A 16007-nucleotide genomic window follows, 5' to 3' on the forward strand; every position below is an offset into this window, starting at 1 on the left:
TGCTGATGTCTCTCATGGTTGCCCTTTTATAAAAAAATATATATATATATAATCCAACTCTATTCTCTGGAGAGCAACAGGCAGTTCAACTGTTTTTAAAAAATTAAATAAAGCTTGAAGGCATTGCAGGGAATTGACATGATGCCCTTCAGCTACCTGGGATCCACCATTCCAAACAGCACTCACAGAAGCTTCCATTGCCTACGCTTTGGGGGCTTTGCAATTGGGCAATATCTTCCACCCACATTCTTTTTCTTACATCTCAAGTGAAAGGATTAGTGTCATCCCCCCCGCCACCCGCCAGAGCAATGAAAGCTAAAAGTAGGAATTGGAGAATGGAATTAAAATATCACTGAGCTGCCAGAGGGATACAGAAGGCCTGACAGGTTGGAAATGTGACAATGTGAAAATGAGAAAATGGTAAAGTAGTTAATTTTAGGGCTCACAGCTCTACAAAGGGCAGAACCTTTCAACATGTCTAGGGAAGAAAAAAAAAGTCTTCACCACTGCCTTGCTGGTTGCTGGTAAATAGCCTGGGATTCTCTCTTAAACTGACCAAATGATGTTAGGAATCTTCATGTGTTTGCATGAAATATTCCAGAAAGGGCTGGGGACATAATTGTAAGATGAGGGCTGCTGGGACAGGTCAATGGCCCATCTAGTCCAGCATCCTGTTCTCATGGTGGCCAGCCAGATACTTGTGGGAAGCCCACAAACAGGACCTTGATGCTCCCTACCTGTGATTCCCAGCAACTGGAAATTAGAGGCATGACTCATCCGACAGTGGAGGGAGAACATAAGCCATATATAGCCTTCTCCTCCCTGAATCTGTCCAATCTCTTTTTAAATGCACCCAAGTTGGTGGCCATCCCTGCCTCCTATGGGAGTGAGGTCCATCATTTAACCATGGACCTCATGAAGAAGCAATTTCTTGATCTTCCAATGTTCCAGTGAATTTTCTCTTGTCAACTCTTCTTTGCCTTTTCTCTCAATTAAAAAGTCTCAAGCTATGCAAGAGGAGAGAGATGATATGTGTGTCTGTCTGTGAAAAGGAACATTTCAGGAAAAGGCAGAGAAGGCTGAGGACAACTAGATGATTAGGGCTGTGCACTGGATTTGGCACATTCCTGGGGCAAATCAGGGCTATCTGGAGGGATTTGGGCATTGGACGAGTTGGTTCAGACAGCCACAGATCACTGTAAGTTGGGTTGGATGGCCCAGGTGGATCCATAGATGGCAGCCAAGACCATATGACACCAGTCCTGAAAGACATACATTGGCTCCCAGTATGTTTCTGAGCAAAGTGTTGGTGCTGACCTTTAAAGCCCTAAATGGCCTCAGCCCAGTATACCCCCATCGTTCAGCCTGGACACCAAGGTCCAGCTCCGAGGGCCTTCTGGTGGTTCCCTCCCTGCGAGAATTGAGCTTACAGGGAACCAGGTAGAGGGCCTTCTTGGTGGTTGTGCCCACCCTGTGGAACACCCTCCCATCAGATGTCAAGGAAATAAACAACTATCTGACATTTAGAAGACATCTGAAGGCAGCCCTGTTTAGGGAAGTTTTTAATGTTTGATGTTTAATCCTGTTGTTAATATTCTGTTGCAAGCCACCCAGAGAGGCAGGGGAAACCCAGCCAGATGGGCGGGGTATAAATAAACCATCATCATCATCGGTCATCAGGCAGAAAGCAGAGGCGGGCACAGCGGGGCGGGGGGGGGGGGGACTGCAAAAAGGCCAAGACCAACCTGTCATCACTGGCTTTGTCTTCCTGGTGAAGGAAGGCCCAACTTCCTGCTGGCTTGATGCTTTTATCACACAAGATAGTCCCATATGCTTAACAGCTGGGTCAATCCTGAAGGGTGTGGGTGACGCTCCACAAGCAGGTTTCTTTTAGGAATGCTGCTTCCAGAGCATCACCCACACAGGACCGGTCCTATCACCAGCATAGGATAGACCCTCCCACCAGAAAATTCAATTCAAATTTCATGGAAAGATGAGATCCAAAGGACTGGGAATTTTGTTTCTGTGTCTCTCAGCTGTGAGCCTGAAGTGACTGTCAACAGACATTTGCAACACAGCAGGACAGTCTGTTCTTCATTCTTGGGTAGCACACCTAAAATAGTTCTTCGGCTCTGAATCAGAACATCTGGTGCTGAATCAAACATTTCTCCCTTTTAAGAAAAATAAAAATAAAAATTCCCTATACCAATTTATCCTAACTAGGGAGCGCAGTCATACATGGTGGTACACCTAGGACAAAGTTGTAGTTTCTGCAAACCATTTAAGGAGAAATTGGGGGCATTGCATGAAGGGAGGAGGTGTTGTGGAGCAACCTGCCAGCTGAATTTTTTCATGGACTGGGTGACAGTGACATCTCGTGGCTGCCTGCTGCTATTGTTTTTCCTCCTTCACAGCAGAGCAGGAAGCAGACATACTCTCCTCACTCATCATCACTCAGCATGGTCATGAAGCCAACCAAAATGAGGCCAAAACTTTTGGAGCCAGTTGGGAATTTATTTATTTTCAAAGCTGCTGGAACTCTAGCAAATGCCACTGGGGGCAGAAATGCTAGGCTCTGGCTGTGCTTGGTTTTCTTTCAAAATGTCACAGTTTGGGGAAACAGTTGGAAGAGTCAGGATGCATTCAGACACAGGGGATGTTGCTTTAGCTTTCCTGATACAATGCCAGTGCTTCTTTCCCATTTTCTCATGCTCCTTTCATACTGTTGCTTTCTGAGCAATACACTGACACGGCGTGCTAAATTTTGCACACATCAGCCTGTGTTGTGTGATGCAGAAATAAACATTGTTGGACAACATTTCCACTCCCTCACCCTTTCCACATGTGCATGCTTTGGTTCTCCCACAAGCCCCCCACGAAAACGGCAGGGAATAACTGTATGCTAGTATACCACCCCAAATTTTGTCATTTCATTCATGGTTTTCTGGATTGCAGATGTGAACTTCCACTATGTTCCACTAGAGTTCCAAAAGTGGCTTTTATGCTGTGTGCAAGCTCAAATATGCTACAGAAAGTAACAGGGAAAAGTTACTGTGTTTTGTGTGAATGCAGCCAGAGTTAGGCCGAAATGGAGTGACTGGACAAATACCTCCTGGCAGGCTTTATGGCTCAGCAAACTTTGGAAGGAGGGGGATATTCGTATGATTTCCCTTCCACTGACTGTTTATGTTCTTATGACATTGTGACTTTTGGCCAAACAAACAGGCCTGGTCTTTTAAAATAAAATTGCCAAACAGCTCTTTTAAAATAAAATGTGCACGCAGGGATTTGGAAATCAAATGAATGTGCAGACATCTGAAGATAAAAGCAGCCTTGCTTTCAGATGAAAGTTCTATCTTCCCAGTGGTCAACTGGATGCATCTGGAAAGCAACTGGACTTTCACATTGAACGGTCGCTTCACAAACATCTGAATTTCTACTGATGCCCCCAGCAACTGGTCATTGATTCTTGAGTTTACATAATTCCCTTCCAAAGCTATGTAAGTTGGTGGCCTTCACTTAAGGTAGCCATATGTCCAGAATTTCCCAGACATAGCCGGTATTCGGCCCTCGTAAACAGCATCTGGGCGGAAATCACTTTAATGTCCAGGAAATTCTGGGTGTAAGGCAGTCCATGTCAGAAATTCTACTTCATTGTATTGTCTGGCAGCAGCTTTCAGAAGTTAATTATATTGTGTGTTACTTATGTAGGATGACCATGTTTTGTGGTGACCCAATACCCCAATCATCATGGTCAATGGTCAGGAATGATGGGTGTGTAGTCTACCAACATTTGGAGGGGCACAGCTGCCCTGTCCCCCCACAATGATAAGAAGTAGTTTCTTACAGCCAGTGTGGTATAGTGGTTAAGAGCGGTGGACTCGTAATCTGGTGAACCGGGTTCGCGTCTCCGCTCCTCCACATGCAGCTGCTGGGTGACCTTGGGCTTGTCACACTTCTCTGAAGTCTCTCAGCCCCACTCACCTCACAGAGTGTTTGTTTTGGGGGAGGAAGAGAAAGGAGATTGTTAGCCGCTTTGAGACTCCTTAGGGTAGTCCGTAGGGTAGATAAAGCGGGATATCAAATCCAAAACTCTTCTTCTTTAGTCTATCCCAGCAGTGGGAACCTTTGGTCTTCCAGATGTTGTTCAGCTACAACTCCCACCAGCCCTAGCAAAAATGGCCACAGATGGTAGTTGTTGTTCAGTAACATCTGGAGGTCCAAATGTTCCCAACATGTGGTCTAATCTGAATTTACTGACCATCAGCTATATTAGATGGCTTAGGAAATGGAGAAAATGTTCTCTAACCATCAGTGACCCAATACCTCTTGTTTTTTAGTGGAGGTGTCCTCAAATCCCTCCTTTTTTTACACCCCTAGATGTAAATCTGTTGTTAAAGTCCTTTGTCACTAGCTCCTGGTTAAGGAAGAAGATTGCCCTCCAGAGCCACGGACATGGCATAGCAGAACATTTCTGGTCTCTAAAGCACAATTGCACAAAATTAAACTAGGAGAAGCAAAGTTAATCTGATTATTGCACATTTAAAAACCACTCAAACACCCAATTAATCATTGTTGCTTTGGGTGGGGATTCATCACGAAATTATTCCTTCCCTTCCCTCTTGGCATGTTCGTGGAAAATAGCACACTTCTCTTAATGACTGGGTGAAGGATGAAGTGCCGATGCCAAAAGGGGCCTTTTTGTAAGTTCTGCTGATTGCAGCAGTGAACGGTTGGCATTCAGGATGTCCCCCTCACACATACATCAGGCTTCACAAAAACAACAACAGCAAGTTGTGCTTAGTATGGAGGAAAAGGTTCTGCAAGAAGCTTATGAAATGTGCCTTTAGTAGTCCAGGATTCTCCCCAAAGTGTCTCAAAACCAGCTTGAAGTAGGATTGAAGGAATATTTCTAGGGATCCTACAGCAATCGTGGCCTTCACAGTTGATATATTATCACTTGCGAATTGCTCCTTCTTTGATTCTCCTGCATCTTCTGCGTGCCCATTTGGAGAATGTAATATTGCTCTGGAAAATGTTTAAAGCATTTATTACAGTTCTTCAGCAGAAATGCCAGTTGAGTGCTCACGTAATGACAACTGCAGACCTAGAATGTTTTCTTCCAGCTGGTTGAAGTCAGCAGAGAGATAATCAAAGTTCAATAAATAATAATTATTTTTTGAAAAAGAAAGAAAATATTCTCTTCCCTTAAGAGTTTTCCCTGATATTGTGAACAGAGCAGAGGAGATGGAAGGATGTCTACCCTTGTGAAAGATCTGAATTCCATCAGTTCTTGAGCAAAGGAGAAAGGGCATTTTACTTGATGAAATTCTTAATTGTCCACCTTTGTCCTGTGCAGCTTCGAAGAATAAGATCCATACCTGACATGCCTTTATTCTCCACTTCCAAACAGCGGCCTGTCCCTTTGTTTAGAATTGCACCGTTCTGAAAAAGAAAGGGGAAAGAAATCAATGTATGGAACAGTCTGTAGGGATATTGGAGACTCCCAACAACAACAACAAATAAACAGAGATTTGAATTGTAAGTGTTGACTTATCCTATTTCTAGAACAGTAAGCAATCCAATGCGTATGATTGGTACACACTGTTTGTTGTTGCATTCAGTTTGCAAACAACACATGATGGATTACATCAACCATCCATTTGCACTGCGCTTCCTTTGCATGGAAATGAATGAGGAGGAATAATGCAAGTCATGTTATTTCACCATGAGATGAATAATGTAGTTTTTTCACAGGAGATGAACTGCAGCAGAACAGAAACAGTGCTGCATGTACAAATATAGGGCAGAACGGAAAAGGATGTCCGTTAGCCATCAGTCTAACTTAAAACACACGCCCCATATGTGATGCGGGTGGTGCTGTGGTCTAAACCACTGAGCTTCTTGGGCTTGCCAATTGGAAGGTCGGCAATTTGAATTCCCATGATGGGGTGAGCTCCTGTTGCTCTGCCCCAGCTCCTGCCAACCTGGCTGTTCGAAAGCACACCAGTGCAAGTAGATAAATAGGTACTGCTGTGGCGGGAAAGTAAATGGCATTTCTGTGCACTCTGGCACTTGTCACATTGTCCCGTTGCACTAGAAGCGGTTTAGTCCTCTGGCCACATGACCCAGAAAGCTGTCTGTGGACAAACGGCAGCTGCCTTGGCCTGAAGCGAGATGAGCGCCACACCCCAAAGTCACCTTTGACTGGACTCAACCATCCAGGGGTCATTTACCTACCTATCTTTTACCACCCCCCATTGGGAGACCCAGAGGGCATTCAGTGATCTCAGAATCCCAACTGGAGGACAAGCAAAGAAATTTCTTCCACTTGGCTGGCTGGCACCCAGGCTGGGAGCACTCCATGCTGCAACTCTTTGTTGTTAGAGCTCACGTCTAATGTATCGGCTTTGGAGATTTGGCTTCAGCAGGAATGCTTGGCATGAAAATATACCTAGATGTCTGTTGAAGTATGAATCGGATTCCACTAAATTCTTGTGCTTAGTGGGAGCCAGTCCAAGTCATCTCACTGGCTGCCCCGTATGGCCCCACGTCCCCTGGCTTTACGGGGTTCAGGAGAACCCTCAGAACAGCACACAGGGGAGGAGAGTGGAGGTTGTTTCATCAGGCATGCTGATGGAACCATCACCTCAGCATGATGCCCTGTGACACTCTGCGAAATGATGGAAGTCACGAACCTGTATGAAACTCCAGCGCTTATGGAGACTGCTCTTGACCTTTTCACAGTCCAGGAGTTGTGGGAATCGGTTTTTCATATTATCCACCAAGCAGCGGGTATCAGGCAGGAGTGTCGTGGTCCCAAGAGCACCCAAGTGAAGATACCCTTCTTTGGTGTAGCGGGCAAGCTGGATGGGAATAGGCGGGGAGGGGAAAGAGGCCGGGTTAGAGTCATGAATCTTATCTACTTCAGTCCCAGTATGTCTCAACCCCCGGTTTCTCTAAGGAAGCTCACGCTCACAACAGCCCTGTGAAGCAAGTTCAGGGGAGGGATAGAGAGCACTTTGAGGGGGAATTTGAACCCAGTACTGCACCAGGGGTGGTGCTGTGGGTAAAAGCCTCAGTGCCTAGGACTTGCCGATCGAAAGGTCGGCGGTTCGAATCCCCGCGGCGGGGTGCACTCCCGTCGCTCGGTCCCAGTGCCTGCCAACCTAGCAGTTCGAAAGCACCCCCGGGTGCAAGTAGATAAATAGGGACCGCTTACTAGCGGGAAGGTAAACGGCGTTCCGTGTGTTGCGCTGGCTCGCCAGATGCAGCTTGTCACGCTGGCCACGTGACCCGGAAGTGTCTGCGGACAGCGCTGGCTCCCAGCCTCTAGAGTGAGATGAGCGCACAACCCTAGAGTCTGTCAAGACTGGCCCGAACGGGCAGGGGTACCTTTACCTTTACCTTTACCTTTACCTTTACCTTTACTGCACCAGCCTAAGGCCGACACCCTAGTCAGGACATAATACCATACTGAAAAAAAGAGAAAGGACTGGCAGCCGGAGGGAAGGGGTGTGCTTTATCCTCTCTCTAGGGCAGGCGTTGGAAACATTTTTCAGAGAAGGACCCACATTCCTGTCTGGGAAAGCTTCTCACAGCCAGACGTCTGTGGTGGGAGGGGCCAGAGGGAAAAGCAGGCAGAACAATGAATGTAATGTTGACCCTTGTTAAGAAGGCTAGCTGCCACTCCCACCCACAGCTCTCTCTAGCCTCCATCCAGGCAAGCAGGGGACGTTATCATGGCTCTCACCCGCAAATTATCTGGCTGATTTACAAATACCTAAGTACAGACACTCCTTTACCCTGGCCAGATTTAACGTTCTGCCCTCTGCCCTGCTGCTAGGCAGATATGAGGGCAAACCATATGAGTCACGTGTTTGCCCATGTGGCTCATCGGAAGTGGAAACAAGTCTGCATGTATTGCTGCACTGTAGTTACGACGAGGATCTACGCCTGACCTTTATTGCCCCAGTTCTACAAAAGCTTAAAAATGAACCAGAACTCCAACGTATGAGAGCCTTGGTAGAAGATAAGGTTCCTGAAATTACGATCAATGTTGCCAAATTCTGTGTAGCCGCTATTAGGCGCAGGAAACAAGAGCTTTCCAATGCCAATATGCAGGCGAAGGCAAATACTTAATTTTATTTATGCTGTCTAATTTTAAATTGCTGTTATGGCCTAATCTGTATTGAAATTGTCCTTTGTTTTTTCCGGTGTTATGCTTTGCTGACTAGCTGTACGAGTTAATCTGGTCTGTGACCGTTTAATAAAATTTGATTTGATTTGATTTGGTTATCATGGCTCAAGGACACATTCCAGTCAGGCCAACTCTAGGGGGCCAAGGTGTCTTTGGTCCCCTCAATATTGGGCCTCTTGTGCATTATGTGTGCATGATGTCACGCACCACAGCTTCAGCACCCGGCTACACCAGAGGGCTCGGCCTCCTCTAGAGGACACAACATTGTGCACAGGCCTGCACAATGTTGGGAAGTGCTGTGGGGACTGGCGTGGCCTGGTGCAGGGTCACACTGTCCTGCACAGCATTGGGCAACACTGCAGAGACTAGCACAGCCTATGCAGTATTGAGAGTTTCGTGTGATGTCACACATAAATGGCACATGCCAGGCCCCCTCAATCTTGGGGGCAACCTGGCACCTCTACTGTCAGTCAAAAATACTTGAGGCACAAATCAGGGTCAGTGAGTGGTGGGGCCCAGGGAGAGTTCTGGGAGCTGGACAGAGGGGCTGGAGAGTGTCACAAGTCCCACAAAGTCTGAGGTTTCCCACTCTTGTCCTAACGATGAAAGAGAAAAGAGCCACTTGATTGAAGAAACTGGTGGGTTGTTCTTTTTGCAACTCTACGCCTGCAATTCTTGTCCTTGGAGTGATGTGGACTGGGGGAGCTCAAAAATGTGGAAACTCCCCAGCCCCCTCCCCAAAGGTCTGGGTCCATTTCTAGATGGGTCTAACTCACTTTGAGCTAGACCAAATTCACACTTTAACATTGAGGGCACGGTACAAATTGTGTGGTCCTCCCCACCTGTTTTTCCTCCAAGAAAGAAAATCTCACCTTACCCTGGGAAAAGTGACTACAGGTGGGAAGGGGTCCTATATAGGATAGGCCCCACAAAGTCTCTTTATTCACCCCCCTCCCCCAAGCTTTTAGTATTTTCTTTTTATTAGGAAAGGTATGGGACGACTGTCAAGGAAGAGGGAGCCACACCTCTTGCTAAGCTACAAAGAATTCTGGGAATTCTTGTATCAATTTTCTTGGTTTCAGATTTGGCCACATGGGGCAGATGTACATTGTGAATTCCCCTGAATTCAGATAGCTGCTGGTATCACATAACAGTTAGCTCATGTATATTCTAACCTGTGGCCCCCAACCATGGCACGGATACAGGATGGCTGTGTGGTTCTCCTGTGGTCCTTGATCAAGACAGACATCTTTCACCTTGTTGTTGCGCAGCTGTAATGAAGGCAAAAGACTAATCACTGCATAGATCATTGAAGAATAATCACGCATAATGCTGTGTACAGAGATGCACAAAGGCAAACATATAAAACTGCTTTCTTGTAACTTGAAACTATTGGTTCAAGTCCTACCTTCCAGAGCAGGAGAAAACCAACCTGCTCCATCTTCCATGTGACAGCCCTTAAGATATTTGGCTATCATATCTCCCCTTTTCCAGGATAAACATACCCAGTTCCCTCAACATTCCTCATAAAGCTTGGTTTCCAGACCCTTGATCATCTTGGTTACCCTCCTCTTCACATGTTCCAGCTTGTCAACATCCTTACTATATTGTGGTGCCCAGAACTGGACACAGTATTCCAAGTGTGGTCTGCCCAACTCAGAATAGAGCAGAACTATTTCTTCCCTTCATCTGGACACTATACTTCTGTTGATGCAGCCTGGAATAGCATTAGTTTTTTTGCTGCTGCATCACACTGTTGACATGCTAAGCTTGTGGTCCACTAAGACCCCTAGATCCTTTTCACATATATTACTAGTACATGAATAATTCACCAGCAGGCTAGTACTCGATCACCTCTGAGAAGTTCCTGAATTCTGTTTTTGCAGGAAGGCAATGGGGACATGGAGGCCCTTTAGGGAATTCTGTTTCAAGATGTGCTGCCTATGGGGGTCCCAGTTCAGAGGGCTGTGTACCAAGGGGCTTCTGGTTGTTCCTCTTTATTAGGGATGCAAGAATGGATTATTTTCCATTCCACTCAGTATTTGACACATGCAGCACTGTCTCCATTCTGCTGCAGTCCATCTTCCATTCAAGGCTACACTTATCGTCTTATTGTCCTCAATTAATTATGTAAATTACATTGTCATTGCATTATTCCATCCCATTCAGTCAATGCAAAATGGGGTGAAAATGCAATCAATTATATATTATTTGTGGACTGAAAGCAACAGCACTGGATTTTTTCGACTGTAGCCTTGGAACAAATATGTGAACATCAGCAATTGCTACTCCCATTTCCATTTTTGTTGAAATTCACTGAAAATCCAACTCCTAATCTGGTTGCATCTTTCTCATATGCCTGCCAAGCAACTTGGCTGTGGCTTCCCCTTTATCTTACAGGACATTGATGATTTCATATTTTTTTTTAATTGTCTTGCAATAATGTTTACAAACACCAACAATGAATTCCAATTACAGCATAGTTAAAAGAATGATCAAGATCCCCACCCACCAACACACCTTTAAAACCTTAGTTGACACTAATTTGGTTGCAATCCTAACCATGTCCACTCAGAAGTCCTAACTCACAGGTAGGTGTGGCTAGGACAGCAGCCTTAGTTGCCTTGGAATAATTGACATGGGTACCAAAAATGGTACCTGTGTAAATCATGTGTCTAAGTAAGAGACAACAGGTGGAGAAGGTGCCTAGATCTCTCTTTAGAGTATTGGGAGAGCAGAACTGGATGCAAAACCAGATTGGAGGGAGCGCATAGCATGCTACAAGTTTCTGGAGGTGAAGCATAGGTGGGAAATGGGATCATACCTCCCTGCACTCTCACGTCCCTTTTGTCTTTCCTATTTTCCTGTCTCTCTTCACCACCTTCTTTTTTAATACAAATTTTATTTCCTCATTTTCTATTTTACATAAACAAGCAAATTAAATACATAGATGTATAATCCCTTTTGACTCCCTTCCCCTATTGTGGATCTTAATATAATAATTCCCCCCTCTGCATCTATTTCATGGATGATTTCAGCCCCATTTGAAATTGTAAGTGAGAGGATTTGAATTTTCACAAAAACCACATTGTGTTATTTGGACATAAAATCCTAAGTGATGGTTTGCATTTGGAATGCACTATCAGTGGGAAATGATTTATGGGCTGGGTTAGTTTTGTCTCTTTCCTTTAAAATGAGAGCATCACCGTCTTACTGAGCTAACAGCATTAGTGGCAGGATAGGTGGTTCAAACACTTCTAAAGGATGGGTTTCCCTGGCAATTTCGCAGGTGTAACAGAGGGTTTATCTGAGGTACAATAAAATTCACTGTAACTGAAATATGGGGTGATTGCCATTAGATCAAGTAATGCCCACAATCCACCTGATCCCCTCCAATCTGAAAGCAAGGAATATGGCAATAGATTATCGTGACCAGCCAAGATGATTCTAAGAATGGTCTTAAGAGAGTTAGGCACTTTCAGAAATCCCCCCATGGATCTCATTAAAAATACTGGAAACAAACAGAAACATGTATTCAACGTGAATCCCTAGAATGAGCTCAGTGTCGTGCTTTCCTCTCCTAATTACCTCTCCATATGCAATGGTGTTATTGTATCTTCTCATTTCTGGGTAGACGTGGTCTAAGTACCATTGGAAGTTCTTGCACTTCAAGCTTTTTCTGAGTGCTTTTCGCTCTGAAACATCTCCGATATCAATTCCAGGATTCTGAAAGAAATACATTATTGGTCCTTAAAAGATTGGTGTGGGGGCCCCAGTATGGCATTTTGGAATGTAATTCAGTGGCTGTCTGATTCACACTGGGAACTAATTTGAACACTAATTTAGGAAAATCAAAGCTTCATGCCATCCCATGTCTTTTTGTCTTTTTGTCACGACTTAGTGAAATCTGAAGTCGTAGTAACAGCTCCTGAACGAACAACACTTGCCAAATTCCAGACAAATAGGTGTGCAGAGTTTTGTGCTAGGCACCTGCAATAACAAAACATTCTGAGCAGGACACATTTTTAATGGAACAGCCTAGGTAGTTCTTGTTGTTGTTGTTTGCATAAGTGCTTGAAATTTGCAAGCATGGCAGTCATTCACTTTTAAAATTGTTTTAATCTGAGTTATAAAGTATTTAATGCTGCCAGTATGTTGTCCTTTGTCATTAATTGTTGGTTTTTAATTATGATTACATTTTTGCCTTTTTCATTTTTTTGTTGCAAGTTATCTGGGGATGTTTACTGATGGGCAGCTATTTAAATTTAATAAGTAATAGTAATGAGGAGCAGCTTATATGAACTCCCAACCTACTGTTGCCCAATTAGCCCTATACAAAAAGGGTTTAGGACCAGGATATCTACAATATAAACTCCTCCCATATAAAACTATATGCAATGAATTGGTATCTACTTGGTGCATCTGACAGGAGCATGGGACAGGAGCCTTTTTAGCTGTTATCCCTAGATTGTGGAACCAGTAGCACAGTGGTGGGGACCGGGGGGCTGTTGCCCTTGTCACACAGTTGGAGTGTTTGTGCAAAACAGGCAACCCCCCACAGAGATCCCCATGATTGTTCTCATGAGTGAAGCTATATAACTGTACCTCCAGTGGCAGGTTCCACGCAATGTACACATGGGACTTGTAGTCATCCATCCACACCTCGGCCACCCGCAACGCATTCCTCTTTGTGTAAAAGCCAATGTTATTGTTGTAAGGTTTCTTCTTGCGCTCAATGTGGGCAACTCGAGAGCAGGGCAGGACTTCCATGCTGCCACCGCAGAGCCATACCTAGAGAGGGAGAGGGAGAGAAAATGGGAGACAGACAAGGAGAATGTGGAAGCCAGAGAAACCAAGGCAACATCTATGACCAGCTGCTTCACAAGAGGATCATATCTTACGTTCACCTGGCAACTTCATTAGATATCTTTAGGTGCCAGGAGAAAACATTCCTCTCCATCAGGCCTTTGACTGATTTGACTTAGATCCAAATGTGAAGTATGTATACCACTTTGAGTCCATTGGAAGAAAGGTGGAATAAATCATCACCATCATCATTTTGATGGATCTACCTTGAGTCCCCATCTACACTATACATTTATAGCCTCTATACATTTAACAGTCATGGCTTCCCTCAAATAATTCTGGGAATCATAGTTTGTTAAGTGTGCTGAGAGTTGCTAGGAGGACTCCCTCCCCCAATCCCCCTAACAGACCTCCAATTGCCAGTGTAATAATGATAATGATCTATACCCCATTTTTCCCCCTGATGGGGCACAGGGCAGCTTATAAATAAAAACAAGAATTGCTAAAAACATATACGAAATAAACAATCATTAAAAATAATAATTAAGCATTGATAAAATTAAAGTGTTCCTCGAGAAGGAGGATTTATGGGTAAACCACTCCAAGAATTGTAGCTCTGTGTGGGGATTAGGTATCATGGTGCTTTACATGTGTAGTGCAGATTGGGCCCAAAACAAAGAAGAAAAGTATCTGTTCACCCAGGCCATTACTTAACCTAATAAACAGTCAGCCCCCGGTCTGAATCATCAGAGCACTAGGAGGTAATTATATGCCATTATAGTTGATAACAGCAATGGGGATGTAAGAGCACTTTTACAGTAATTTTTCTTTTGGGGGGTGGATATGGAAAAACTTGCTTCATTTAATTACACGGTTGGAAAAGACCATCGTGTCAAACCCTGCTCAGTGCAGGGTTTCACTATCACAGCTGGTCATCCACGCATTGCTGACAAACCTCTCACGAGGCAAAGGATCCCACTTCCAGAGACAATCTGTTCCACTGCCAAACAACTCATACCAGTAGAAATATGCCTATGGATACCAGTTGCTGGCAATTCCAAATGGGCAGAGCGCTTGTGAACTCAGTTTGCCAAATAGACAACGCATAAAGCCCATATAGCAGAGGGAGGAAGAATCCTGTTTGGGGAAAAGCCAGCTCCCTCCACATCCCAACTGGCCCAAGGACCCAGTTGAAACTTCCCCAGCAACTCCCCAGAAAAAAACCATTCAGAGTCTTCTTTCCGGGGGCAGTTGGGGTTGGGCAAATTCGCTCCCACTTGAAGGTGGAAGTACTGTAATGTTGTGACTAAGAACATCAGAGAACTCTTAATGAAAACAGAAATGTGAGGAGACATTGAATACATTCAGTATTTGTTTTTGGTGCTTTAGGTCTGCAAGAAATATGTATGCCCATTTGCATTGCATTTAAATAAATGTTTCTAAAACTTGGGTCTCCAGCTGTTGTTGGACTACAACTCCCAGCACCCCTAACTAGCAGGACCTGCAGACCAACAACAGCTAGAGACTCAAGTTTGAGAAACAGTGGTTTAAATGAATGAGGTGGTATAAAGAAAACATAACTTGAGTAATTCGTGTAATTTACGTAATTTTCTCACAGCAGAGAGTGAGGTGAATAATATACTTTTTGCAAGATGAATTGCCCAGGGACAGAAACAGTACTGTATTCCACAGGGCTGAATGGAAAGCAATGCTTTCTTACCTGTCCAATTGTGGCATCTTGTCAACAGTAAAAAGCCTACCCAACAGGAATTGCATCCTTTGTTACTACACAGGAGCAATTCCTAGTGAGAATGTGTTCCTCAGAGACTCTAGATCAGTGTTTCCCAAACTTGGGTCTCCAGCTGTTTGGGTCTCCATCATCCCTAGCTAGCAAGACCAGTGGTCAGGAATGATGGGAGCTGCAGCCTGAAAACAGCTGGAGACCCTAGTTTGGGAAACATAGCTCTAGTCTGAGATATTCCACCATCCACCAACAAATAGCAAGAGTGGAAAATGTGGGGAAGTTTCTTCAAAGTTCACTGGGAAGTCTCAATCCCCATGCAGCTATGTTTTAATCTCATAGCCACCCGAACAAAGAAGTCTGTGTCTTCTCTGATGCCTCAACAAAAGTAGGAGCAGTCTACTTGGTCACCAAAGCAGAAGGCAGGAGCTCATGGGAGTTGTAGCTCAAAACATCTTGAGGGCATCAGCTTGAGGAAAGTTGGTGCATACAATACTGAGCTAGATGGACTCTGTACAAAGCAACTTCATACATCCCTAGCAGTTAAATGAAAAGGGGTGGGGACTCACACCTTGAGATGAAACCTATTAATCTCCAATCCAGCTCTGGCCAGAGACCCTTAACATGCAGTGAAAGGAGAGCTATGATTTCCAGCTGAGTGAAAGTACTCTTAACAAGTAAGAATTCAATTAGAGGGTTGGAATTGGGTTTTTCTGTTCACCCGAATGCAGATGGCACCTCAATTTCTGCTCACACTTAACCGAGTGGAAAGAAGGAGCCTTAAATCCCAGGATCCTGAAAGCCAATCTAATTTTCTATAGACCCCATGTTCACCTACTGCTTCAAGAGAAAGGGCAGTGTCAATCTATTAGTCAGTCTATCAGCTCTGATGATGAGAGAGTGAATGCGGTATTTAAAGCCGAACATGATGAAAAAAATGATTAGAAGGACAGGGAATTGAGAGCAAGACATGACTGAAATAACAGGAGGTTACGGTGAGCAGAATTATCTCGGACGGGAGTTCTCTCTGTACTGTGCTGAATCTGTTCTCTCTCTCTCTCTCTCTCTCTCTCTCTCTCTCTCTCTCTCTCTCACACACACACACACACACACACACACACACACACCTTGTTATTAGTTATGTCATTTCTGGATGTTTTTTGTGTTACAAGACTGGTTCTAAAATCTATTTATTTTCTGCTGAATGTATATAAAAACTAGCCAGCTGTACAAAGGCAAAACTTACACCTGTTGCTTTGC

At 44.5% G+C, this 16007-nt stretch overlaps 1 protein-coding gene across 1 annotated transcript in view; it reads right to left on the reverse strand.

Annotated features, from left to right (window-relative positions):
* Nucleotides 1-2493: 2493 nt before the first annotated feature.
* GALNT17 (polypeptide N-acetylgalactosaminyltransferase 17) overlaps nucleotides 2494-16007 on the reverse strand; it is a 122068-nt gene continuing 108554 nt past the window's right edge. The window contains exons 7-11 of the mRNA XM_083587694.1: nucleotides 12806-12991; nucleotides 11789-11926; nucleotides 9376-9471; nucleotides 6699-6866; nucleotides 2494-5445 (exon numbers count right to left, since the gene is read on the reverse strand). Coding sequence (XP_083443820.1) covers nucleotides 5317-5445; nucleotides 6699-6866; nucleotides 9376-9471; nucleotides 11789-11926; nucleotides 12806-12991 — 717 coding nt within the window. The 3' untranslated portion in view covers nucleotides 2494-5316. The remainder of the gene's footprint in view (nucleotides 5446-6698; nucleotides 6867-9375; nucleotides 9472-11788; nucleotides 11927-12805; nucleotides 12992-16007) is intronic.

The sequence above is a fragment of the Podarcis filfolensis genome, assembly GCF_964270895.1.
Source record: "Podarcis filfolensis genome assembly, chromosome: 15".
In the NCBI taxonomy this organism is placed as follows: Eukaryota; Metazoa; Chordata; class Lepidosauria; order Squamata; family Lacertidae; genus Podarcis; species Podarcis filfolensis.